Source organism: Schistocerca gregaria, chromosome 10 (assembly GCF_023897955.1).
Source record: "Schistocerca gregaria isolate iqSchGreg1 chromosome 10, iqSchGreg1.2, whole genome shotgun sequence".
Classification (NCBI taxonomy): domain Eukaryota; kingdom Metazoa; phylum Arthropoda; class Insecta; order Orthoptera; family Acrididae; genus Schistocerca; species Schistocerca gregaria.
In genome coordinates, this window is record NC_064929.1 from 224,307,567 (window position 1) to 224,333,824 (window position 26,258).

General features: G+C 39.1%; 1 protein-coding gene across 1 annotated transcript in view; it reads left to right on the plus strand.

The window, feature by feature from the left end:
- The window catches only part of LOC126293259 (uncharacterized), a 130,376-nt gene that overhangs the window by 87,993 nt on the left and 16,125 nt on the right, over nt 1-26,258 (plus strand). The window contains exon 4 of the mRNA XM_049986375.1: nt 22,862-23,029. Coding sequence (XP_049842332.1) covers nt 22,862-23,029 — 168 coding nt within the window. The remainder of the gene's footprint in view (nt 1-22,861; nt 23,030-26,258) is intronic.

Sequence of the window (26,258 nt, forward strand, 5' to 3'; positions counted from 1 at the left end):
TTTTTCCCGCTCGCTGTTCGGGAGTGGAATAGTAGAGAGATAGTATGATTGTGGTTCGATGAACCCTCTGCCAAGCACTTAAATGTGAATTGCAGAGTAGTCATGTAGATGTAGATGTAGATGAAACATCGATTTCTAAGACTGGCTGAATAGTTTCTGTTTCTTCATCCTCCAAACATTTTTCTCTTCATGGATTCTTTTCTATTTTTGTGCACCTGCACTATATTCATCTCCTCTGTCAAAGAGTCTTGAGCCTTGTTATCTCCTTTCATTAACTCGTGAAGTAATTCCGCCACACCTAGTTCTGTTATCAGTTTCATTCCTTATCTTAGCCTTTTCAAACTCTGAAATACGCTTCTGATGCCTGTAATTCTGACTACATAAACACCATTCATCTTTAGTATACCTGTCTAGATGTTTTATTAAAAACAAAGATTCCAAGACTTACCAAGTGGGAAAGCGCCGGTAGATAGGCACATTTTAATATATTTTTCCCATGTGGAAGTTTCTTTCTATTTTATTTATGTCTTGATCTTTTGTACTACAATCTATTTCGACTTCATCATTCAAAGTCTGATTCAATGAGATGAGATTACGGTCAATCTCTGCCAAGGTCGTATCTGCCTCTGGTCTCAAAACCGATACCGATATTGTTTTTCAAAAGTTTTCCATCATTAGCCTCATCATCCCCTGAATCAGATACATCTTTTACTCCGATTTTCTTGTCATTTGATACATATTTCCCATGTATTTCTCTTTCCTTGCTATTACTTTGGATCTGATTTGTCCCTGCTTTATTGCCCTCCTCTACAATCTCCATTTTCATACTTTCAACCTTCCTTTCTAACTGACTATATTTTTCGAATTTGCTACCTATCTTCTCCTTTTCCATACTGGTTTAGATTGACATATCTGGACCTGAAATGCAGAGAAATCTAGTTTTCAGCTCTCCTGTTGTGGCTATGTTGCCATTGTTTTGTGGGTTGTTCAAACCTTTACTCCTTGTCATGTTGTCTAAAATTTACTTCCTCATTATTCTCCCTATGTTAACTTTTTCATTTTTACTTCTGTGCCTGTGAAATATTTTGGATTGATTCATTTTGTTTTAAGTAAAATTTACATTGTAGTTCCCATTCCCTTGCCTGCTGGTGAAGCTACAAATATCCAAGAATTTGTCTACTGGGTTGGTTGTGGTGTGTATTAAGTCCCATTGCATCAGTTCTGGAAATCGTCACTTGACCATTGTAATTTCAGTTAGAACATCCAGTGGTCAAGTTTTGTGCATCAGTTTAGTCATTTCACATACATGAAACTTTCTCATTATTTTATTGCTGTGTCTATAAATTGGCTTATTTAAGAACTTGTTTGAAGTTTTGTCGGTTCTGATTAACTCCAGAAGCTATTTACAAAACATTTTTCAACTGCCTCATAACTGGTAAACAAGTCATTTAACAATTTTGCCTACTGTTGCACATTTTCTTTTTAATTGCTTTCCACTAGTTTCATTTTTCACACATGAGACATTCCTGGTGTGCAGCTGTCTTTACCTGCTGCAAGAGAATCTGTCAGGTGGTTCTTTCCTTTGTTACGAAAGCATATTGAAGATTCTGGTCCACCACATGGTAGATTTATTATAGTGAAGACCCGATCCATCACTAACACATCTACTTTCAAGCTCATCTCCTCCAAACCCAACTGAGTTTTTGCAAAGACCAATTTACAGTTCTCTTAGACATATTGTGAAGTACATCTCGTGTTTCCCCCAAAAGTGCATTCAGCTTCAGCAAACAATTATTAACACCACCCTTGAATTAGTAATGAATCCTTTTCCACTTTTAGCTTCATTGACTTTTTAAAATCACATGTTTTCTCATCCATGAGGCATACTTCATCTCTAATTTTGTACATTATGGTTCCGATTTGAGCTAACTTCCTCATAATTACACCGTCTATATCCATTTTAATGTCCTTCATCTGTCTTTGAATGTAGTTGGTTTTTACAACTGAAATTTCATTTAATAGATCAGTCTGCATTTTCCCCATACTGAACTGTAGAGCCCCATTATCTGCAACATGTTAGTAATTGGACCTTACAAATATAAACTTCCCAATCTGACTTCAAGCTATCCGGCAGATTATTCTTTTCCAAACCAGCAGTGTTCAGTGTTCAGTGATACATACATGGTGATTGTCTTGTTGTTGTTGTTGTGGTCTTCAGTCCTGAGACTGGTTTGATGCAGCTCTCCATGCTAGGCAAGAAATAAATTCTGTACCCTGAGACAGAGGCTTGAGTTGATATGTTCATAGTTCAGGATCTGTACAATTTTGTATTCCTTGGAGTCAGACTCACTGGAAATGGTGTATTAAGAGAGAAAGTGGAGGCAAGAGCAATAGATTTGTTTGCCAACAGTATCAATCTGCAGGTTGGAGGTGAATTCAAAGTGGCATCACCTTCCACTTTGTACGAGGCAGTTCAGCTTGTGCTATTATGTGAGAAAGTTGAGCAATTTGTTTTGACTTCATCAGGCAGTAATGACCTGTGCCACGTGTTTACAAATAAGTTAAACTGCCAGAGGTGAAAGTGACCGGGACATACAGCTGGTGCATCCCATGACCCTTACTGCATATATTGTAAAGAAACTGGTCACTGTGGTAGTAACCTACACTGTGAGCAGGGACAGTCAAATCAAGACAGAGGAGGATTTCAAAATTGATAGAGCTTTGTATCTCTTCCAGAACCTTGTAGCTGGGAAGATGTGCATTAGCACAAACAGTGTGTACTAACTAGTCATAGTATTTGTTCAATTTCATTTTTACTTTGTGTTTTCCACTCCTTGTGACTCTACACCACACCTACAAGGAACCACAACCATTGGTATACCGAGAAGTGATATTTGATTTTTAAAGCTTGGGTAGGAATGAGTTTTCGTTTCAAGACCAGGTACAGATGCTACACTAGCATGTAAGACCTGAAAGGAAAGCCATATTCTTTATGTTGCCCAAACCTGGCTGTGTCCATCAGATTACTAGTGGAAGTAAGTGGCACTTGGTCTGGAGGTGCACCATAAAGTCACTGCTACGATTTGCACCTGGAAATGTTAGGCTGCTGTGTGACCTAGCAGACTGTGAGATGAAAGTATTGAACCTTCTTCTCTCTGCCTTCTCTTATAATTTATATCTCCTACTTCTGCAGTGTTCAGCTAATGTCTTCTATTTTGCAAGTGTTGTTTCATGTTTTACAGATGTGTGATATGTCTTACATTAAATAAATAAACTGGAACTCAGTGCTAGTGCTGATGAGGGATTACACAACGATAATTTACCGGGCACAGTAATTTAATGAAGAATTATGATTAACATGATGATGCCATCACTTATAATCTGCTGTACGCCTCCATAGTTGAGTGGTCAGCATAGAATACTGCATGCAGAGGATCCGAATTTGGTTCCTGGTGCTGCCAAGGATTTTTCCTCTGTTGAAGGACTCGTATGGGTGCACTCAGCCTCAAGATATCACTTGAGGAGCTCCTCAATTGTGAAGTAAATGGTTCTTCTGGAAAGTCTACAAAACAGCTGGGAGAGCAATGTGCTGACCACACGCTCCTCCGTATTGCATTCTGCTGTCAACTTCTGTAGAGCAGAGATGTAGGTGGAAGTTGTAGAGTGATATTGATATGAAGATATCACATACATTAGATGTAATGATTCATAATGAATATGAATTAATGTGACGGAAAAGGGAAGCCTCCTGCCCAGGAAGTAATGTGGAAGTGAAATGCACAAGTGTTACGATGCCTGTATTTTTATGTTGGTATCTTTCTAATGTTGCCTTCAGTAGGAGCAGTAAGATAACGGGAATAGTTGAACAGCAGTGTCAGGTAACATTTCCATGGAAATGGCCATTGCACACCTTTAGGCTTGTCAAAGTATGGAGGATAGCTGCGTGAACAAAATACAAGAATTACATATAGCTTAGATGGGCTTTGCAGAAACTGTACACTGACAACAGGTGTCTCTTTGTACAGAATCAAGTGAGATAAGGCGCTACCTATGTGTGTAGCAGCCTGAGCAATGAACAGGCATCTCTATTTGCTAATGGAGCACACTATTGCATGGTGCCGCCATTTGAGGGTACTTTGGAGGGGCCATCATAGAATACGCAAGTAGACCACTCCAAGAACGTCGGTAGAAGTGGCAAAGACACAAAAGAGACTGGTTAATTTTGAGTGAAGGTCCAGATTAAGAGTTATTGTCATGTGCTTGTGAATTGTAAATGTGTAATTATGGAAGAAAATAGTGCTTAAAGCAAAGTCGTTGTTGGGACATAATTTACAGTGCTAAAGATAGCAGAAACCCCACTCACTTTCAGTGAACTGCTCACACTTTGGAAAAGAAGCACTGTAAGAAGTCAAGTAGGAAGAACTGACCAGTGCAGCCAAATCACAGCTATTACTACAGGTGACCATCACTCCAGTGTTAACATACAGGAATCCAGCAAGCAAAGAGAAGGCAGCATTACATCTGGCGTTAAGTACGGTGAAGCCCAGCAACATCAGGGTACATAATAAACGTGACATATGTCGACTGTTAGACAGACTGCTGCAAGTGAATGAGAGCAGAAGAAGAGAATTTTGAAGAATGTAAACAGGGTTAAAGTGGGCAATTTTAAGAGATACGGCATTGCCAAGGGCAACCTCCTACATTAGTTACAAAATAACAAGAGGCTAGTAGCCATAAAGAGTGATTTTTGGTTGCCAAATAAGAAGTCACTGACAGAAGTGACAGAGTTTTTGATACATAAAACTACTAAGAAGAAGGTGGCTACAAATATCGGATAGCTGTAGTCGGTACTGCAAGACAGCGTGCACAGTTAGGATGCTGACAAAGCCGTGGCGACACTGATGCTGCTCACGTTAAGCCAAGAACGGGTGCAATGAACTGCTGTGGTGTGACACAAGAAGCTGCATGTTGTGCAACTGCCTACTACTGTGCCATTCAGTCCCGCGACACTGTGATGCAGATTGTTGACACTGTGACACAGTTTCCTCTCACCACTCTGGATGAGCAGTTTTCATAGTGCCATTTGTTTGGAATGGCATATCTTTATGGAACACAGTATTGTTTAAGTGAGTATTTTGTGAAAGATGTCATAAAATGATTCAGTCGTTATTCAACTGGTGACTTAGTGTATGCCTAAAATTACAAGGAAAATGGAATCAGTCAATCTCCTGTGACTCCTAGTGTTTCAGGATGAGGCTAGAAAGAGAGAGAAGGAAGCTGCTAGAATGAGAGATGAAAAACCGTTACAACACTTCCAAAGGATCAAAGAAATGAAAAGAAGTAACAGAAGAGTAATAACTGAGTTAAGTGAGGAAATCCAAAATTTACATAAAATTATTGACGAAATTCTTAGGCTACGGAAGGAAGAGGTGACCACAGTCATCAAGGAGCAAGGTCATCATGTTACAGAACTGCAACAAATGATTTTTTCTGAAGAAATATACAGAGAGATTTCATCACAGTACATCTTAGTGTGGAAGGAACTAGATGAATATGTTAAGGAGCTTCATGGAAATGTGGTGAAGGTCAGAGAATTTGTGGAACAATAACATAAAGATGTAAAGGAATGAATCTGAGGTGTGCACACATATCAAAATGCTGGTCTGGTGACACTGTTGTGTCAAATGAATCTACAACTAGTTTAGAGGAAAGCATACAGGCTTAGTAGACCAAAGGTTTCAAGAAAAGACTGAAAATTTGAGTAGTATCTACACGTGTGGGGGTGATACTACTAGGCAAAGGGGAAGTTAAAAATTATGGGATGCCCCTGATAAAGCACTAAAGTCAGGAGAACAAGCGATTAGTACCCAAAACCTAAATCTATTAGAAGAGTTGCAATTAGGGAGTACCATGAATTTCTCAAAGCATTTTCGTAAGTTCAAGCCAGATGGGGATGTGCTCTCAACATACTTTCTGAATGTATTTTCAAGATCCTTGCCACAAAAATGGTAAGACACAAAATGGATAGACTTTGCACTAAGTAATTTAGTACATGATGTGGCAGAATGAGGAATAACCCATTCTGACAAGTTTGCATCCTGGGCCAATTTTCAGGAAAAGCTGAAGAAAAAATGCTGGTTGCAGGGAATTCAAGAGAAGTTAAGTTAGAATTGTTTAATACCAAATACTATAACAGTTCCTAGGATTGAATGACATCTAACACAATCAAAATGTTTAGATAATCCGATAGAGGAGATACACCTCACATAGGTTTTGAAAAGAAGATTTTGTACAGGGGATGCTCCACAATAGATGATTTGTTGACATTTGTGGAAAGTCTAGATGCAATGAACAAAGAGCACGGTGATTTTAGTCATGGAGAATCAAGCATGAATCAAAATGATGACACAAATATAGCAGACACTAATAACAATAGATTTCAAAAGAATATAGAAATGAATGTTTGTTGGATGGTCAAAAATAAGCCACAAAAGGGGCAAGAAAGTTAGCACTTATCCATAAACTCAAACAAGCACACACTGGTTCCAAATTCTGTAACCAATAGTAATCCACAGAACAGTGCAATTATAGTGTCATAACCAGTGATAGTGGTGGAAAATGGACAATGTCCTGGAACCTGGACTGTGATCCAGAATGTGCCAAGCTGGTTTCTTTTATGCAAACAGTTCAAGTGAAAGAGTGGATTTTAGAAGAACAACAATTAGAACACAATGTGAATAATTTTAAATCAATAGTATTGGGAGAAATAAACCATCAAAAGAGAGCATGTTGACTCATGAAGTGAAATCTTATGTCTTCAGAGTCATTATTAATGATGTAAGACCCCAGATGGTATATTATACACTTCCATTGACTAGAGTATACATCATTAGTATTAAAGTTTCTAAAACAGTACAAACAAGATGTAAGATTACCTTTAATCCTGGGGAATTTTATGTTTCTGCAAACACTTTTAGAAGTGCCCAATGTCAATTATCAGTTATTGCTTGGCATTGATTGGCTTGATGCATATGAAGTAATTTCAGATTTTAAAGCCAAAGAATTGACATTTAATTGCAACAATCAGTGTTATTCACTACTGTTTAGGGATAGTGGAGTAATAAGTAATGGAAAATATGAGATAAGGTTGGTGGCTAGAATGAAATTTTCACTCTACATCGGAGTGTGCGCTGATATGAAACTTCCTGGCAGATTAAAACTGTAAGCCGGACCGAGACTTGAACACGGGACCTTTGCCTTTTGCAGGCAAGTGCTCTAATGACTGAACTACCCAAGCACGACTCGCACCCTGTCCTCACGGCTTTAGTTCTCCAAGGTTTGCAGGAGAGCTTCTGTGAAGTTTGGAAGGTAGGAGACGAGGTACTGGCAGAATTAAAGCTGTGAGGACGGGGCATGAGTCGTGCTTGGGTAGCTCAGTCATTAGAGCACTTGCCCGCGAAAGGTAAAGGTCCCGAGTTCGAGTCTCGGTCCGGCACACAGTTTTAATCTGCCAGGAAGTTTCAATAAGAGGACTGATATCAAATTGTTATGGTATGGAAAGCTGTTTTCAGATAAACCAGGGGTTCTTGGAGACATATATATTGCTTTAAGATAAAGGATTCTGGTTTTTGTAAACTTTATCCTGTACTGCTGAATATACAAACAGCATTGCTCAAAAACGATATTATTGAACATAGTCTTAGTAAATGTAATAATCCCCTGGTAGTAGTACATAAACCTACCGTCAGAGTCAGGTTAGTCCTGGACATGCATACGTTGAATAACGACATAAAAATGGAATGAGACAGACCAGACTGTATCGATGAATTATTGTCAAAATTCAAACAAGCACAGTATTTGAATTCCATAGATCTCACCTTGGGGTATTGGCAGGTCATAACTGACAAAAATTGAAGAAAATACACAGATTTTTGTATGAAGGTGTTTGTATTTAAAGTGTTACCAGTTGGATGAAATAGTTCACTGGCCACATTCAATAGAGTTTTGCATGCAGCTTTAGGTAAAGATCTACTAACCTCTTCAGGTCCAAACAAAATTTTTGTATTATTTCAAATAGTTTTTGATAATGGCATGGTATATGGACATCATAAATGAGCACTGTAATTGTAGGTTTTAGTCACTAATCATCCAAATAGAGATTTTCCTGTGTCCAGCTGACTAAACTTGATAGTTTACTCTTGGAAATAATTAAGAATTAAGTGTTAGGTTATTGTAACATAATTTGTTGATCTATTTACAACAACAATGATGATAAATAATTACAGAAAACAGAGTATAACCTTTGTACTTACGTTTATTTCTGGAAGATATTGCAGAGAGGTCACGAGCAATGGCCACCATGATGCAGTGAACAGAACACCTCATTGTAGCCAAGATTACCGAAAAAGTATCACTGAGGAAAAATTCTGGAGGCAGCTAAAATTTCCTGCATACTGGACACATGGTTACAGAGTGGAAGAAACTGTAATTGCACTTAAAGCCAAACAGAATAGACTAGAATAATTTTCTTGTTGTTGGGCCATTGAGGCAATAGACAAAGTCATACGTATAATACAATAAATACATGTTGCAATAGTACAAACAGAAAAGTAACGTCCCACTGGCTGTATGTGGCAACTGAAGAAGCTAAAAAAGTTAATTATGTATGTAGAGAATATATTACTAGTATCAAAGACTTGGGATGAACATTGTAATCTGTTAACAAGAATTTTGGATAGGTTTTACATTAAAAGTATTACAATTAAGCATTCTAAATCACTTTTCAGCAAAGCAGAGTGTGACATCTGGTACACATAAATGGGATAAAACCTGAACCAGAATGAAGATGTGCTATCAAAGAGTGTCCTGAAGCAAAGGAATATGTAGCAACTAGCAATTGAGATTGTTTCAAGGTGTAGCAGGATTTTATAGGCGGTACATATGGGGGCAACCTATGAACAATCCAAGGCTATTGATACTTCTTAAACAAAAACCAAAATACAATTGGAAGCATTCAATAATATTAAGTTACAGTTGCTAGATGCACCTATTTTGGAACATCCACAAATGGATAAGCCTTTTACATTTAGTACTGATGCATTGGAATATGGAATTTCTTGCGAATTGTTTCAGGGAGAGTGGGATCTGACATTAGAAGACCGCAATATTTTAGCATTTCCCAACAGAGCACTGAGCAAACATGAGTTAAATTATACCACAACAAAGAAAGAGTTATTGGCTATAATATGGAGTATAAAGAAATTTCAGACTCTGTTTTGGAGATATAAAACTATAATTTATACCAACCATCAAGCCCTGTCATTCTTACTGGGAAGTCGGCTATTACTTAGGAGACTCATAAGTTGGGTGTTTTTCCGAAAAGATTATCATCTACTCATAGATCACATTGTCAACATCACTGCAGTGTCGTCAGCTACCTGTGTCCCTCATAATTATGCCTGCTGTCTTCAGCACTGATTGCAGTCGTCCAATATTTGCAGCCACCACTCTTCTTTGCAATTTTACATGTCAAAAACAACTTAACTCTTCCTTCTGTGAGTGAATTCTTCTTACTTTGTGAGCAAAGACCACTATTTATGATTCAATAGGTCTTGTTGTTTTGTAACTAATGTCAGTTGTTGCCCTTGCCAGTTGGTCACTTAAAACTGTTTACATGCTTCAAAATTCCCTTCATCTGCTCTCATTCACTTATCATACACTTTCCTGGCCATAATGGTCAACATCTGTCATGTTTGTCATGTTCCCTGGTGCTACTATGCTTCACTGTACATAACACCAGTTGTAACACCATCTTCTCTTTGGCTGATTGAATGTGCTTTTTGCTAACACTGAATAGATGATCACCTGTAATAATAGTTGTTAGCTGGCATTGCTGATCAGTTCCAACTTGACTTCTTGCAGTGCGTCTTTTCCTCAGTGTGAGTGCTTCACTGAAAGGGAGTGGTGTTTCTGCTATCTTTAGCCATGTAAATTATTTCTGATACTGAGTTTGCTTTAAGCACTGTATTTTCTTCCAGAGACTTAAACAATTACAATTCACAACTACATGACAATAGCTCTTAATATGGATCTTTACTCAAAATCAACTAGTCTCTTTCATATCTTTTCTACTTCTATTGACATTCTTGAAGTTGTGTGCTTCTGTATTCTCTGGTGGTCCTGCAAAGTTCCCTCAACTGGTGGCAACATGGAATAGTGTGCTCCATCAGCAAGTGGAGACCCACACTCACCACTCAGGCTGCAACACACAGGTAGTGGCTTATTACACTTCACTCGGTACAAAAAGAGAACTCTCATCTATATACTATTTCTACAAAGTCCTTCTAGGCTATATACAATTTTTGTATTTCATTCACATGGCCTTCCTCCATACTCTGAAGAGAATAACAGTGTATCATGGCCTCCTCTACAAAAATGTAATGGGACAGCACAGTATAGTGAGTTACTAGTGCAAATTGTAAGTTACTACTAGAGCTCTTTTATTTCACAACCTCTTTCATCTGTGAACACTTACGACAAGCAGCATACCAAATGGTGAGAATGCATGGCCTGGCATACAGCTGTTGCCTTTGCAATACATGTGGTGCCACCCTTATTTTCCCCCTCCCAATGCCTACATGCATATAGCAACCGTTGCTGGTGCTGACATCATAAACTGTGTTTTCTAAATGTGGTTTGTTATTGTCAAGTTCAAATGATCATAGGAAAGCTGCACCAGCTGAACACCTCAATACCTCATGGTTCAAGCCCCTAGTCTGACGCCACAATGCAGTAGAAGCTATAATAACGTTTGTCGTTATTAGTAAACCTTCGTACTTGGTAAATAAGGCCTGAATATGCATTTTAGTATCTACATCTACATGGATACTCTGCAAATCACATTTAAGTGTCTGGCAGAGGGTTCATAGAACCACCTTCACAATTCTCTATTATTCCAATCTCGTATAGCGCATGGAAAGAATGAACACCTATATCTTTCCGTACAAGCTCTGAATTCCCTTATTTTATCTTGGTGATTATTCTTCCCTATGTAGGTCGGTGTCAATAAAATATTTTCACATTTGGAGGAGGAAGTTGGTGACTGGAATTTTGTGAGAAGATTCTGTTGCAACGAAAAATCGTCTTTCTTTTAATGTTTTCCAGCTCAAATGCTGTATCATTTTTGTGACCCTCTCTCCCATATTTTGATAATACAAAACGTGCTGCCTTTCTTTGAATTTTGTCAATGTACTCCGTCAGTCCTGCCTGGTAAGGATCCCACACCACGCAGCAGTATTCTAATGGAGGACGGACAAGCGTAGTGTAGGTAATCTCCTAAGTAGGGCTGTTACACTTTCTAAGTGTCCTGCCAATAAATCGCAGCCCTTGGTTAGCCTTCCCTACAACATTTTCTATGTGTTCTTTTCAATTTAAGTTGTTCATAATTGTAATACTTAGGTATTTAGTTGAATTTATGGCTTTTTATTACAAGTTAACTTTGTTTATCCAATGAGGCAATTATTCAAGATTTCATAGTAATAAAATCTGATATGCTTCAGTGGTTCATGGGCATTGCATTGGATAATGTTGTGAAAGCTGCACAATATTTCAACAATACAGCCATTCGTCATCTTCAGGTCTTTACTGACATGCTGCTGTAGTTGCTCAACAATATGTCACTGCCACACTACAAAATGGCAGACACCGATTGGTGGGGTTATAATGTCATCATAAACAAATCACAGAGGATTTTGACATCCGAATCCCCCTGTCAGGAAAACAAGCCATGGTCCTTGCATGCACAATGCAGGAAATGTGCAGCAATAAATCAGTGTTCAATGTCTGCTCTTATAACGAGTTGAACCTGTGTAAAACTTTTAGCTGTATTCCATGGAGGACTTTATCCATAATTTAACTTTACCAGTTCAGCACACATTATAAGCTTATAATTTTAATGTAATGCAACTTTACCTTTTCTGAAGAAGATACCCTTAGTGGTATATTGTATTGAAACCTGGTCGAGGCTTATTGCAGTAAACTTCAAGCAACCGGTTGCTTGCATACATCATTTACCGGGTATGGAGGTGATTGGGGCAAAAATGTATTTGTTTTAATGATTGCCACCCACAATTTGCATATCATATCTGGAGCACACTCTCCTCTATTTTGAGATAATACAAAATGAGCTGCACTTCTTTGAACTTTGTCAGTGTTCTCTGCAAATCCTATCTGATGCAGATCGCATATCATGCTACAGCACTCCAGAAGAGGGCAGACAAGCATAGTGTAGGCAGTCTCTTTAGTAGATCTGTTCCATTTTGTAAGTGTTTTGCCAATAAGCCACAGTCTTTTGTTCATTTTCCCCAGGACATTATAGATATGATCATTCTACTTTAAGTTCCTCATAATTGTAATCCCTAAGTATGTACTTGAATTCACAGGCTTTATCTTTGTGTTATTTATTGTGTAACCAAAATTTGGTAGATTACTTTCAGTTCTCATGTGGATGACTCCACACTTTTCATTATTTAAAATGAATTGTCACTTTTCAAACTGCACATATATCTTGTCTAATTCATTTTGCATTTGGTTTTGATCATCTGATGACTTAACAAGATGGTAAATAACAGCATCATTTGCAAACAATTCAAGGGATCTGCTCAGATGGTCTCCTACATCATTTATATACTGTAGGAATAGCAGAGGGCCTATAACACTTCCTTGAGGAATGCCAGATATCATTTCCATTTTACTTGAAGGCTTTCTGTCAGTTACTATGAACTTTGAGCTTTCTGACAGGAAATCACTAGTCCAGCCACACAATGGAGGCAATACTGTGTAGGCACTTAATCTGAGTTATTTGTGAGGCGTGGTGTTGAAAGCCTCCTGGAATTCTAAAGATACGGAATTAATTTCACATCCACTGTTGATAGCACTCATTACTGTGAATCAAGAGTTAGTTGTCTAATGAGAATGACATTTTCTTAATCCATATTCACTATTTGTCAATAAATAACTTTGTTCAAGGTAATTCATAGTATCTGAACACAGTATATGTTCCAAAATCCCACAGCAAATTGATTTTAATGTTATGGGTTTGTAAATCAGCAGATTACTCCTATTCCTTTATTATGTATTGGTGTGACCTATGCAACTTTCCGGCCTTTAGGACTGATCTTTCGAAAAGTGAGCACTTGTATCCAGTTGCTAAGTAAGGAATTAATGTATTAGCATACTTGGAAAGGAACCTAACCGATATACGATCTCGACCACAGGCCTCACTTTTATTAAGTGATTTAAGGTGCTTCCCAACATCAAGGATATCTACTTCTCAATTTGCCATGGCATTCCCCATAATATTTAAGTCATGTCTGTCTAGAAATTGTGTGGAACCAAAAATGCATGTGGACACTCCGTCCTAGGAGGGAGAGAGGAGAAGGATGTACAAGATGGCCAGCTACCAGAAGTAATTCATTAACACTTCATTGACAACATTAATTTTTTTTTTTCATGCCCTGAAGCTGCGAGATGCTACAAGCAAAAGTTTCCACAGTTCCAACATGCCAATGCAACCTGTCCTTCAAGACAGAAGCAGTTAATTCCATCAGCTCTCTGCTGAATAAACTAGCATGCCACACCATACATTTAACCAATAGAAAACATAAGAAGCAGGTCATGTTTGTGGTTGCTGGAACATCTTGGAGAGGAGAGCGCAGTGTAGATGCTCTCTTGGGCTTCAGCCTTCAAACAGTGGTTGTAGTGTGCACTCTGCCTTTGGCCCAGTTCACCCTGACCTGCCACCAGCTACACAATCATGAACCACCACCTCTCACATGTCCTATTCTATTTGTTTCATGCTGCACCTTGACGGGCTGCTAAGGTGAGCATTTCTCTGAGTACCAAGAATGTATTAAATTTCAATGAGTTTCATTCTTTAATTTTGTAAAACTCGCCTCTCCAACCCCCTCTCATATCCTGACCATGCTGCTCCTCTTTCATGCCTGCACAGAGGTGTCTAAGTATGTCTAAATGTCTGTGGAGGAATGGGAGCCCCTTCTTCCTCAAGATCCACAACCAGAAAATGTAGTTGGGTGTTGGGCACTGGGGTCTGGAGCAAATTTGACTTTATAACTCATCCCAAAAATCCCCTTTTGTTCAGATGGGAACCTTGGACAGGCCAGTCCATTCCAGGAATGTAACAGTCCTTAAACAATTGCCTCACAAATGCTGCTTTATGACAGGGTGCTTTGTCATGCTGATACAAACAATCATTGTCTCTGAACTTTTCTTCTACTGTACGCAATACAAGGCTCTGTAAAATCCTTCATCATTTAGCATTTTCTTAAGCACAATAATGGGACGACACTCTAATCACAAGAAATATCTCGATGTCATAACGCTGCCTCCTCCATACTTCACTGTTGGTCCTACACTTTGTGGTGGGTAACATTCTCCAGTCATTCGCCAGACCTAAACTGTAAGTCCAGAGCCCTGGTTTACAGTATTGTCACTCTATACACTGTATCAAGTGTTGCTTAGCACTGAGTATAGAAGGGTGTGACTTATCAGGAGCTGCTAAACTATTGTACCTCATTATTTTTAACTCCCTACACACAAGTCATTGTGGTATCTGTGCTGCTGGCAGCACTTTGGAACTGACAACCGATTTCTTTGGTTACTTTCATACAGTGTTTTTACAACCACTCTCCACAGTGCTCAAAAGTCCCAATCCATCAGTACATGAGGTCTGCCTGGTATTGGTTTAGCTGTGGTTGTTGCTTCACATTTCCACTCAACAAAAACTCACCAACAGTAGACTTGGGGGCCACCTTTAGAAGGGTTGGAATGCCCCTAATGGACTTGTAACTCAGGTGATGTCAAATGACTAGTCCATGTTGGAAGTCTCTGTGATCTCCCCTTGTGAAGAATTCTGCCTCTGATTGTGCTGCAGCACCCAACGGTAACAGAGCTGATCAGCGTAGTTACTCACCAGGTCAGTGGCATGTGGAGTTGATGCCAACATCAGTACTACTAGCCTTTTGACTTGAAGATCACGGTCCACTTGGTGCCTTATGTAACAACAGTCAGTACACCATTTGGTGCATTTGCAGCCACAGCCACAGCTCTGTATAACAATACATGAATATTTTAGAACAAAGCCAGCAGAAATGACAAGATTGTCATGTAAGTACCAGGAGGAAGCTAATACGAGCAATAGAGGCAACAGGCAAATAAGTGATCAGCATTCAAGAGATGTTCAATAAGAAAATTTCATGCTGCTCTGGTCTTGAATCTTGAACACTTGTTTTATCCAGTTCTCTACACTAGTCTATCCTCTGTATTACTACATTCTGCAGACCACTGAAGTGCATGGCAGAGTGTACTTACCATGCACTACAGGTCAATGGTCCTTCCCATTCTATTCATGTATGTAGTGCCATTGTTAGTCTATAATTAGTGCTATAATTGCTCTAGTCCTGTCTTTGCAGCCCCTAGAGGAGTGATACATTAGGAGGAGGGCAGCGGGTTGTTGCACATTCTGAGATTTTTCACTTAATAGTGGTTATTGATACTATGTAAGTTAGCCTTTACAAGATAATTTTCAAGCATATGCCAATTCAGCTTTCTCATCCTTTCCTTGGTGCTCTCCTCAAAGCAACCTACATCCATCCAAACCTGCGTGCTGTAATCAAGCCTAGGTGACATTCTAGAATTTGTACCCTCACCCTATCCCCACGACCATACTTCTGCTCCATTACCAGACAGCCTACTTGATCTTTTATAAGTGAGTGACATGTGCATAGCCACTGCTCACTGTCCCAAATAAATAATGGCTGAATGTTGCAACAACTCCTTTGCAGCGTACCACACGAAGCTGTTCATATAGCTCCATTGGATCATCTGTCCACCAATCCCAGTTCACTTGTTTACATTTAGTTCTTCTTTTAAGGTTAAGAGTTCTGGCATATGACAACTCTGACTTCAGGTATTGTCTCTAATTTGTCTTTCTGCCGTTTGTGATATGGATTCATTACCTTGTGAGTGTGCCATTTCTAATGTGAGTGAGTTAGGTGACAGCCTGAATACTACCTCATGTGATTATGAACTTAATTTCTTTTCTTCCTTACACAATTGGAATAAGGCAAGTGTCAACTGCCAATAAGAAATAATGATGTACTCATCTAAGCAAGCAATGTTCTTTTGTTTCCTGTCTGAAATAATGTTAAGCGAAGATATGCTGGCCTCAACTCAAACATTGGTCCGAACACCATAGTACTTTACCAAGAACAGTATCTTACTGGAGGTGCTGTGCTGCTATCTTCCTCTGATCTTTGAACTACTTAACCAAGTATTTATAAGAAGACCAACAGTTTAATGAAAACTCCAAAGCACAGTTCAACTTGGAATTTATTGTAATAGGTTTAAGAAGCAATATCTGGGAATATGCATCTGTAGTAATTTAAAGTTGATTGAGTTCATAAAACTAGTAATAGAAAGGCAAATGCCAGATGGATTCATTGAAAGAATCCTGAGAATGTGTAGTCCACCCACAAAGGGGGTAGCCCAGAAAACATTCATTTGACCAGTACTGGAGGTCTGCTTGTCAGTTTGAGCATCTACAAGGGAAGAAGAGTATGAAGGATGGGTGGGCGGCTGTTACCCCTCTTAAAATCTGCAACACACATTTCTAATTGTTGTTGTTATGTTGTATTATGTCTAGTGGCACGTCCGTGTCACTGTATGGAGAATTTCTGACACAAATGTTACCTGTCTTGAGCATGTTCCTACAGTGTGCTGCACCTCCTTTTACCTTTCGTGTCATCCAGATATTGAATTATTCTTCTTCCTTATCCTGTATTACATTTGATTTCCCTCCTATGAAATTTTGTATTTGCCTGTTACGTGTGAGTATGTGTCTGATCCTGTCGGACTTCCTCTGAATAATTGTATACAGCACAGTTTCCTTCGCTACTACTCTTTTCAGTATATAATCATTTGTCTCTGATCTGTCTTCTTGATCTTCTCCAGCATTGCATTTCAAAACTTTTCAGGTATTTTTTCTAAATTTTTCTCATGGTCCATGTCTCTGCTCCATACAGCACAATGCTCCAGATGTAGCAATTCCTCAGTTTCTTCCTTAATTCCATGCCCAACTTGCTGGTCAGCCAAGTGCTCTTCTTGCTGAATGTGGTTTTAACCACACCAATCCATGCTCAAATTTCACTTGTGCATTGGGCATCCTTTGTCAACAAGCTTTCCAAGTACTTCAGTTGCATCACATTCTCAATTTTCGTCAGTTTGATTGTTCAGTGTTGACTTTCATCCTGTATTTTCTTATAGTATCCACCAGCTGGTTCATTACATGTTGCATTTGTCTTTGATTTTTGGCTAACACCAGCAGGTCATCTGCATACTTGGTGGTGCTGATGAGTTGTACCACTTGTTGTTGTGGCCTTCAGTTAAACGACTGGTTTGATGCAGCGCTCGATGCTACTATATTCTGTGCAAGTCTCTTCATCTCAAAATAACTGCTGCGCCCTACTTCCCTTTGAATGTGCTTATTGTATTCATCTCTTGGTCTCCCTCTACAATTTTTATCTCTCACACTTCTATGTAGTACTAAATTGGTGATCGCTCAATGTCTGAGAAAGTGTACTATCAACTGATTTCTTCTTCTAGTAAGGTTGTGCCACAGATTTCTTTTCCCACCAATTCTATTTAGTATCTTTTTGTTAATTATGTTGTCTACCCAACTAATTTTCAGCATTCTTCTCTAGAGCCACATCTTATAACTTTCTATTCTCTTCTTGTCTAAACTGTTTATTGTTCATGTTTCACTTCCATACATTGCTATATTCCAGGCAAACACATCCACAAAAGAGTTCCTAACACTTAAGCCTGTATTCAATGTTAACAAATTGCTCTTATTCAGAAATGTTTTTCTTCCCATTGCCAGTCTACATTTTATATCCTGTCTACTTCAGCCATCATCACTTATTTTCCTGCCCAAATATCTACCTTATGTACTACTTTAAGTGTCTCTTTTGCTAATCTAATCATCTGAGCATCACCTGATTTAATTTCACCAGATTCCATGATTCTTTTTCTTGCTTATGGTGATGTTCATCTTTTATCTTTCTTTCAAGGCACTAAACTGCCCTTCTAATTCTTTTCTTCCCTCTGACAGAATTACAAAGTCATCAGGAAACCTCAAACTTTTTATTTCTTCTCCCTGAATGTTAACTGCTTCACCAATTTTTTCTTTTGTTCTCTTTACTACTTGTCAGTAATGTAGAAATCTAATAACATAGGGGACTGGTCACAATCCTGTCTCATTCCCTTCTCAACCAATGCCTGCCTTTCATGCCCCTCAACTCTTACAACTGCTTTCTGGTTTCTCTATAAGTTATAAATAGCCTTTTGCACCCTGTATGTTACCTGTGCTAACTTCAGAATTTCAAAGAGAGTGTTCCAGTCAGCACTGTCACAAGCTTTTTCTAAGTCCATAAATGCTATAATTGTAGGTATGGCTTTCCTTAACCTATCTTTTAAGAGAAGTTGTAGGATCTGTATTGCATCATGGATTCATACTTTTCCCTGTACTCTAAACTGATCTTCTCCACAGTTGGCTTCTAACAGTTTGTCCATTCTTCTGGAAGGAATTCATGTTAATATTTTGGAACTATGACTTATTAAACTGATAGCTTGGTAATATTTACACCTGTCTGCACCTGCTCGCTTTGGAATTGGAATTATTATATTCTTTTTTCAGCCTGAGGGTATTTCTCTTGCCTCGTACATCTTGCGCATCAGATGGACGAATTTTGTTATAGCTGGCTCTCCCAAGGTTATCAGTAGTTTTCAAGGAATGTGGTCAACTCCCGGGGCCTTGTTTTGACTTAGGTCTATCAGTGCTCTGTCTAATTCTTCTCAGTCTCATCTTTATCTATGTCCTCTTCCATTTTTATAATACTACTCTCAATTACATCTCTCTTGTGTAAGCCCTCTACATACTTCTCCCACCTTTCGGCTTTCCCTTCTTTGCTAAAACTGGTTTCACATCTGGTCTCTTGATAGTCATGCAGCTGCTTCTCTTTTCTCCAAATGCATTTTTAATTTTCCTGTATGTAATAATCTATCTTTCCCCTAGTGCTACATGCTTCTAAATTCTTCCATTTATTCTTTACACATTTCTGCTTAGCCATATTGCATTTCTCGTGTGTTAGGTGCCATCCACCTAACCTTCATAACCTCTTGGTTCATCCCTATGAAATCCCCAAACCACCTTCCCTACCTTCTGACTCCTACCCTTGTAACCGCCCCCCGGTGTAAAACCCGTCCCATGCACCCTCCTACCAACACCTACTCCAGTCCTGTAACCCGGAAGGTGTACAAGATCAAAGGCAGAGCCACGTGTGAAAGCACCCACGTGATTTACCGACTGACTGCCTACACTATGAAGCTTTTTATGTGGGAATGACCAGCAACAAACTGTCCATTCGCATGAATGGACACAGGCAGACAGTGTTTGTTGGTAATGAGGATCACTCTGTGGCTAAACATGCCTCGGTGCACGGCCAGCACACCTTGGCACAGTGTTACACAGTCTGGGTTATCAGGATACTTCCCACTAACACCAACCTGTCAGAACTCCGGAGATGGGAACTTGCCCTTCAGTATATCCTCTCTTCTCGTTATCCGCCAGACCTCTACCTCCGCTAATTTCAAGTTGCCGCCACTCATACCTCACCTGTCTTTCAACAACATCTTTGCATGTGTACTTCCGCCTCGACTGACATCTCTGCCCAAACTGTTTGCCTTTACAAATGTCTGCTTGTGTCTGTGTATGTGCCGATGGATATGTGTGTGTGTGCAAATGTATACCTGTCCTTTTTCCCCTTAAGGTAAGTCTTTCCGCACCTGGGATTGGAATGACTCCTTCCCCTCTCCCTTAAAACCCACATCCTTTCGTCTTTCCTTCTCCTTCCCTCTTTCCTGAAGAAGAAGCCGTTGGTTGCGAAAGCTTGAATTTAGTGTGTATGTTTGTGTATCTATCGACCTGCCAGCGCTTTTGTTTGATAAGCCACATCAACTTTGTTTTTAGATATATTTTTCCCACGTGAAATGTTTCCCTCTATTATAAACACAAACCGATACACACATACCTATGTCCCCACATTGTGCCAGCTAGACTGACAATACCAGTGCTATATTGTGCCAGAGGGGCTTGCTGTGGTGGGGATAGTATTGGGTGGGGCGGATACAGGGAGAGGGAGGCAGAAGGTAGGAAGAGGAACACAGGAAGGGCAAACTGTTGGATGGAGTTTGTGGGGATAGTGGGTTACCCGAGATTCAGGTCAGGATGATTACAGCAGCAGAGGATGTGTTGTAAGGATTACTCCCATCTGTGGATTCGGGGAAGCTGGTGGTGGAGGGAAGGTTCCAGATGGCTTGGGTTGTGAAACAGCCATTGAAATTGAGCATGGTGTGCCACTGGTTGTTCAACTATGTTCTTGACAGTAGTTTGGCAGTGGCCACTCATCCTGATGAATGATTGGTTGGCATTCATCGCAAAATAAAAGGCTGTGCAGAACTCGCAGCAGAGTTGATATGACATAGCTGCTTTCATAGGTGCCCTGGCCTCAGATGGTGAGGATAAGTGCTTGACAGGACTGGAGTAGGAGGTGCTTGGTAAGGGTGGATTGGGCAGATGGCAGATCTTGCACTTTTGTCTGCCACAGGAATCATATCCCTGTGGTAAAGACTTCAGAGTGGAAGTGGCATAGGAATGGACTAAGATGATGTGTAGGTTGGTTGGGTGATCGAACACACTTTAGGAAGTGCGGGGGGATTTTCGTAGGATGTTCCCAGCTTCAGGACAGAGTGAGCGATAATCAAAGCCCTTGTGAAGGATATGATTCAGTTATTCCATTGTTTGATGAGGGGGCACTCCTTTGTGGCTGGTTCTTGGTGGTAATGGTGGGAGACCTTGGGGCATTTAAGGATATGGCATGGGAAATCTGTTTGTGGACTAGGTTTGGGGGTATTGCCTGTCTAAAGGCCTTTGCGAGGCCTTAAACGTACTGGGCAAAAGAGTTATTTTCTCTACCGATGTGTTGTCCACAGTTGGGTATTCTGTATGGAATGGATTTTTGTTGTATGGAAGGTTTGGCGGCTATCAAAATACAAGAATTGTTGGTGGTTAATGGGTTTAATGTGAACAAAGTGGTGGATGGACCCATCAGAAAGGTAGAAGTCAAAATTCAGAAAGATGGCCCATTGGAGATGAGGAGGACCAGACAAAGCAGATGGGAGAAATATTGTTGAGGTTGTGACAGAATGTGGATTAGGTGTCATGTTCCTGAGTCCAGATTATGAAGATATCATCAATGAATCTGAGCCAAGCTAGGGATTGCAACTTTTGGGACACTAGGAAGATTTCCGCTAGATGGCCCATAAATATGTCGGCATAGGTGGGTTCCGTGCAGGTGTCCGTGGCTATGCTGTGGATAAGTTTGTAAATTTTCTGTTGAAAGTAAAAGTATCTGTGGGTCAGGATATAGTTGGTAAGGTATATGAGGAAAGAGATGGGAGGTTTGGAGTCTTGAAGGACATTGGGAGAGGTAATGTATGATCGTGGCAAAGTCATGGGCATGACAGATGTTGTGTGTAGGGTGGTGACATCAACCATGACTAGTAGGGATTAAGAAGATAAAGAGATAGGGATGGTAGAAAGTTGGTGAAGGAAGTGGTTAATATTGTCAATGTAAGAGGCTAGGTTTCAGGCAAGTTGTTGGAGGTACTGGTCAACAAGAGCAGAAATTCTTGCAGAGAGATCACAATAGTCAGATTCAATGGGGCATCCAGCGTTGTAGGTTTTGTGGATTATGTGGAAGCTTGATGTATGAGGTGTTGTTACGATGAGATGGAAGATGATTTCAAGTGTGCAGATAGACTCCGTTAAAGGAAGAAGATGTGTGAATAAAGTCTGATACTGCAGTCTCCCCTTCAGACAAAAAACATACAAAATTTGTTCAATGCAAATAAAATACTTGTATTATTGTTCATTCCACCTCCACCACAGAATGCAATTGTGCTCCGTTAGACAAGAACTGGGCCCAAAGCAACATCATTGTAACCAAAAAGCAATTGCACTTAATCCTTGCGTCCAGTTTTCTTGTACGTCATCACGGACTTGATGAATTATCTAAAATACATGAAATACATGTATGAAGGGCTGTTTAAAGAACATTTTTCTGCACAAGCAACTTATTATCTCCCTTCCTCCCCTACTTTCTCCCACATTTCTGATCATCCACATTCATCTGTTTCAGTATCCACTACTAATTGTAATACACTATACATACAAATCTTGCATCTCTCAGCTTGGTGCCCCAAGCATCTGCTATTAGTTGTCATATGTCCTCTCTAGAATGCTGGTAGTTGTGGTTGTGGTGCCTCTGTTTGGCACCCCCAGCCCCAGTTTGTGTCACTTGTGTCTTAAACTGGTCCTTTCTGTATGGTGTTTGTAACATAATTGTTAGACATTATCTGAATAGAGATTAAATATTTTAACAATTTACAGCAGTTTTGAACAAGTTTTTCTTAAGTAACTGAGTTTATGGGGACAGCAAGTTTGCAAATGATGTCATAGTACTTGCTAGTGTGTTTACAGAGCTCTTTTTTCACCTCTAATGGTGAGAAATTGCCTTAAACATATAAACTGTACAGTGAGTAGTTACCTTTCCCCCTTCCATTATTCCTACTGCATCATTTTATTAATATACAATTCTGATAAAATAATGTCACATAATGAGCCAGTTAATTACAAAAACACCAAGTATATGGGGCAGTTCTGCAGTGCTTTGCAGGCCCGGCAACAGCCACACACTCACTGACCCTCCTACCTACCTTGTTGAGAGCGCAGACGAGCTTGCGGGTGATATTGCAGTCCTGCGAGTTCTCCAAACTGTGCAGCTGCCTCCAGGGTCATCAATGTCTGACTGTAAGGACCTGTCCTCAAGAGCCAGTAAGTTTAAATGTCGATTAACAGTTCACCAAATGATATGAGCTGGAGAATATAGAAAAAAGTAATGGTGTAAAAAAAAAAAAAAGAAAGAAACCTCAGGAACAGGAGGTATCATAGTAGTTTTGGAATATGCACAAATAGCTGCTACATGAATCTGTTTACTGTTCTACCTGTTACAAACTAAGATATCATTATTGGGCCTCAAAACATCAACCTCAGCTACACAGGATAAGTCATAAATGAGGAAAAATACAAGATGAAGTAGCTAAAACACACCATACAAAACATACACCAAAGTAGAAAATATATCAAGGTATGGTTTTCACTAAGTTATAGCAAGTGGTGTGGTGAATTTTCTGACATACATAAGAAATTTTTAATGTTTATTACTGCCAAATTATGACACTAACTTAGTTATTTTTAAATGGATCTATATATCTTTTTCTATGGCTTCAAAGGGTATTTCAAACCCATAGTGTGTGGAACTTAGTATCAAGATAACAGCATCTGCCGTACTGTTCCAAAAGTAAGTAATCTCTTAATTTGGTTATGGTTCGAGTGTACATCATTATGAAAGTCATATCAGGTGCTCAAAATGTTGCTTAATTGTTCCGGATCTGTTAAGAGCTGTAGTTATTTGGATGAAACAGGAAGTAATGTTGGTACCACACATGGATTGCCTTATCTCAGTTGTGATGTTTCCTAGTAACTTCTGTTGGGGACTACATAGCCAGATACATTTAAAATTCTTGTCAGTGAAAGAGGGAGCAATGATATGATTACTATAAAGTTTGCACAGCATACTGGGTGACCAAGGTAACTGCTTATCCATTTCTTTCAACCTGTGTGGATTTTCTAGTGGACAGATAGTGCATATTGTGAAAATCTATTTTCTCATGATTTGTAAATGATGCTTCATCCATGAACAAAATCTTACACAGAAACACTGCATTCATAGATTCCAGAACAGTCACATAAACTGTTGATGGAATAAAAGGTGGAAATGGTAAAATGGGACGGGATGAGCTATTCATAGAACACTCCTTTTGACTAATTCCTCTCATACGCTAGAGCTTCCAAATGGTGACATGTTAGTTTTGTGTTACTGCAATTACAATGTAAGTTCCTTTTCTCTCATGTATTACTATTCTTTCTTCAAGGATGGAAATATGAAGAGTAAAATGCGATTCTTGAATTTATCATTATGTTTGCAAATGAAGATCGTGTGGGATTGGCACAATCGGGACACGTTTCAGTACAGGATAGTACCACTGCTCTAAAAGTTGGACGACACTGATCATAAACAAAAACTGTATCCACATTTTCAACTGTCATCTAATTGTGAAAATCCGAGTATCTCCCCAAACAAGCTGTCCTGTTGTTATAATTGTTCAACAAAGGCTAATGGGCTTCACGCATACTAGTGAACACACAAACTGTAGTAGGTTTATGTGTTGAAAGAATGGGCAGTCTCACACTACACGGAGTTTAAGCTGTGAACAGTGTGTGGTTGATAGCTCTAGAGACAATGCCATTTACAATGTGGAAGAAGTTGAGCAGTCCACCACTTTCTCCTCATAGGTCATGCAAGCACACAAGACTCTAAAAGTTCCCTTCAGATTACCCAAGAAGTAGCTGTAATAACATAAATTGCTTGAAGACCAGTCTAACTAAATATTTGACAAAGAGAGAAATTTTTTTGCAAAAATTGTAGCTCTTCCTACCTCACCATAAAGTGTATCAAAATGCAAGCATTGATCATTGATAACACATGCAAGGCCGGTCTGCATATCTTCTTCAGCTTGTTTAAGGTATGTGTGGATACACATGCTATTTTTCTTGAAGTAGCTATTCATGGATGTATTTCTTAGTGAGGAGAAGTAGCAGCTAAAATATTTCAAGAACAGTATATTTTTACATCTAGTTGAAGTGGTCTTTAAGCAGTTTATGTTGTTATAGCTATCATTTTAAAATGGCATTATAAGCCATAATCACAATTGTGGTGCATAAATAATGTAATAATATTCTTCGTGATGATATAAATAAAATAGAAAGAAACTTCCACATGGGAAAAATATATTAAAAACAAAGATTCCAAGACTTACCAAGCGGGAAAGCGCCGGTAGATAGGCACAATGAATAAAACACACAAACACACACACAGAATTTCGAGCTTTCGCAACCGGCGGCTGCTTCGTCAGGAAAGAGGGAAGGAAAAAGAAAGATGAAAGGATGTGGGTTTTAAGGGAGAGGGTAAGGAGTCATTCAAATCCTGGGAGCGGAAAGACTTACCTTAGGGGGGAAAAAAGGATAGGTACACACACACACACACACACACACACACACACACAAGCAGCTACACACACACACACACACACACACACACACACACACACACACACACACACACACACATATCCATCCACACATACACAGACACAAGCAGACATAGTATGTCTGGGAATACTGCATAAGGGGAACATAACAATACTGTTGTACACAAAATACTTTTATTGTGTATTTTCTGATGGCAGTACCACACAGCTTGTAAGCATTTGAGAAAACATCATTGTTCGACCACCAGGATATCATCATTAGTTATTCTGTATATCAAGGGAGATAACTCATGAAATGCATTTCATATGTAACTGTCAATACAATACTATCTGATTAAGGGTTTCTGTTATATTGTACAAAATTCAGTCAATTGATATTAGCTATAAACCATATGGAACTATTGTTTTATCACTTAGTGTATTAATTTTCACAGTGTGCATGTTATCATTAATAAGATACTGTGTATGTAACTATGTTCCTACACATTGTCAGCCTACATATTATAGTTCACTACGGTTAATGTTTCCTGTAAGGAATCAGAACCTAACTGTGAGCACACATACATATTACTTCAAGTTACTAACGTATCATGCATAAAAATGTACTTTCTTGTACTCCACTTACACAAAAGTGTGTTGTTTCCCTCAAAGGTCACAGTGTAAGAAAAACATTATGCATATAAAATGTAAGGAGCAGAAAATTCAAATAAAAGATAATACATAAACATCAGTCACTACTTATTAGCACCTCGTGACTCAATGCTAATGTTGGTGTAATACTAATAGTATGCTATTGCATACAAAGTATTGATTGCTGAGTTTTTATTTACGACTGTCATAAATGAGCAGAGCAGCATATGATATAGATCATGTATAATGTAAGGATGTTAGTC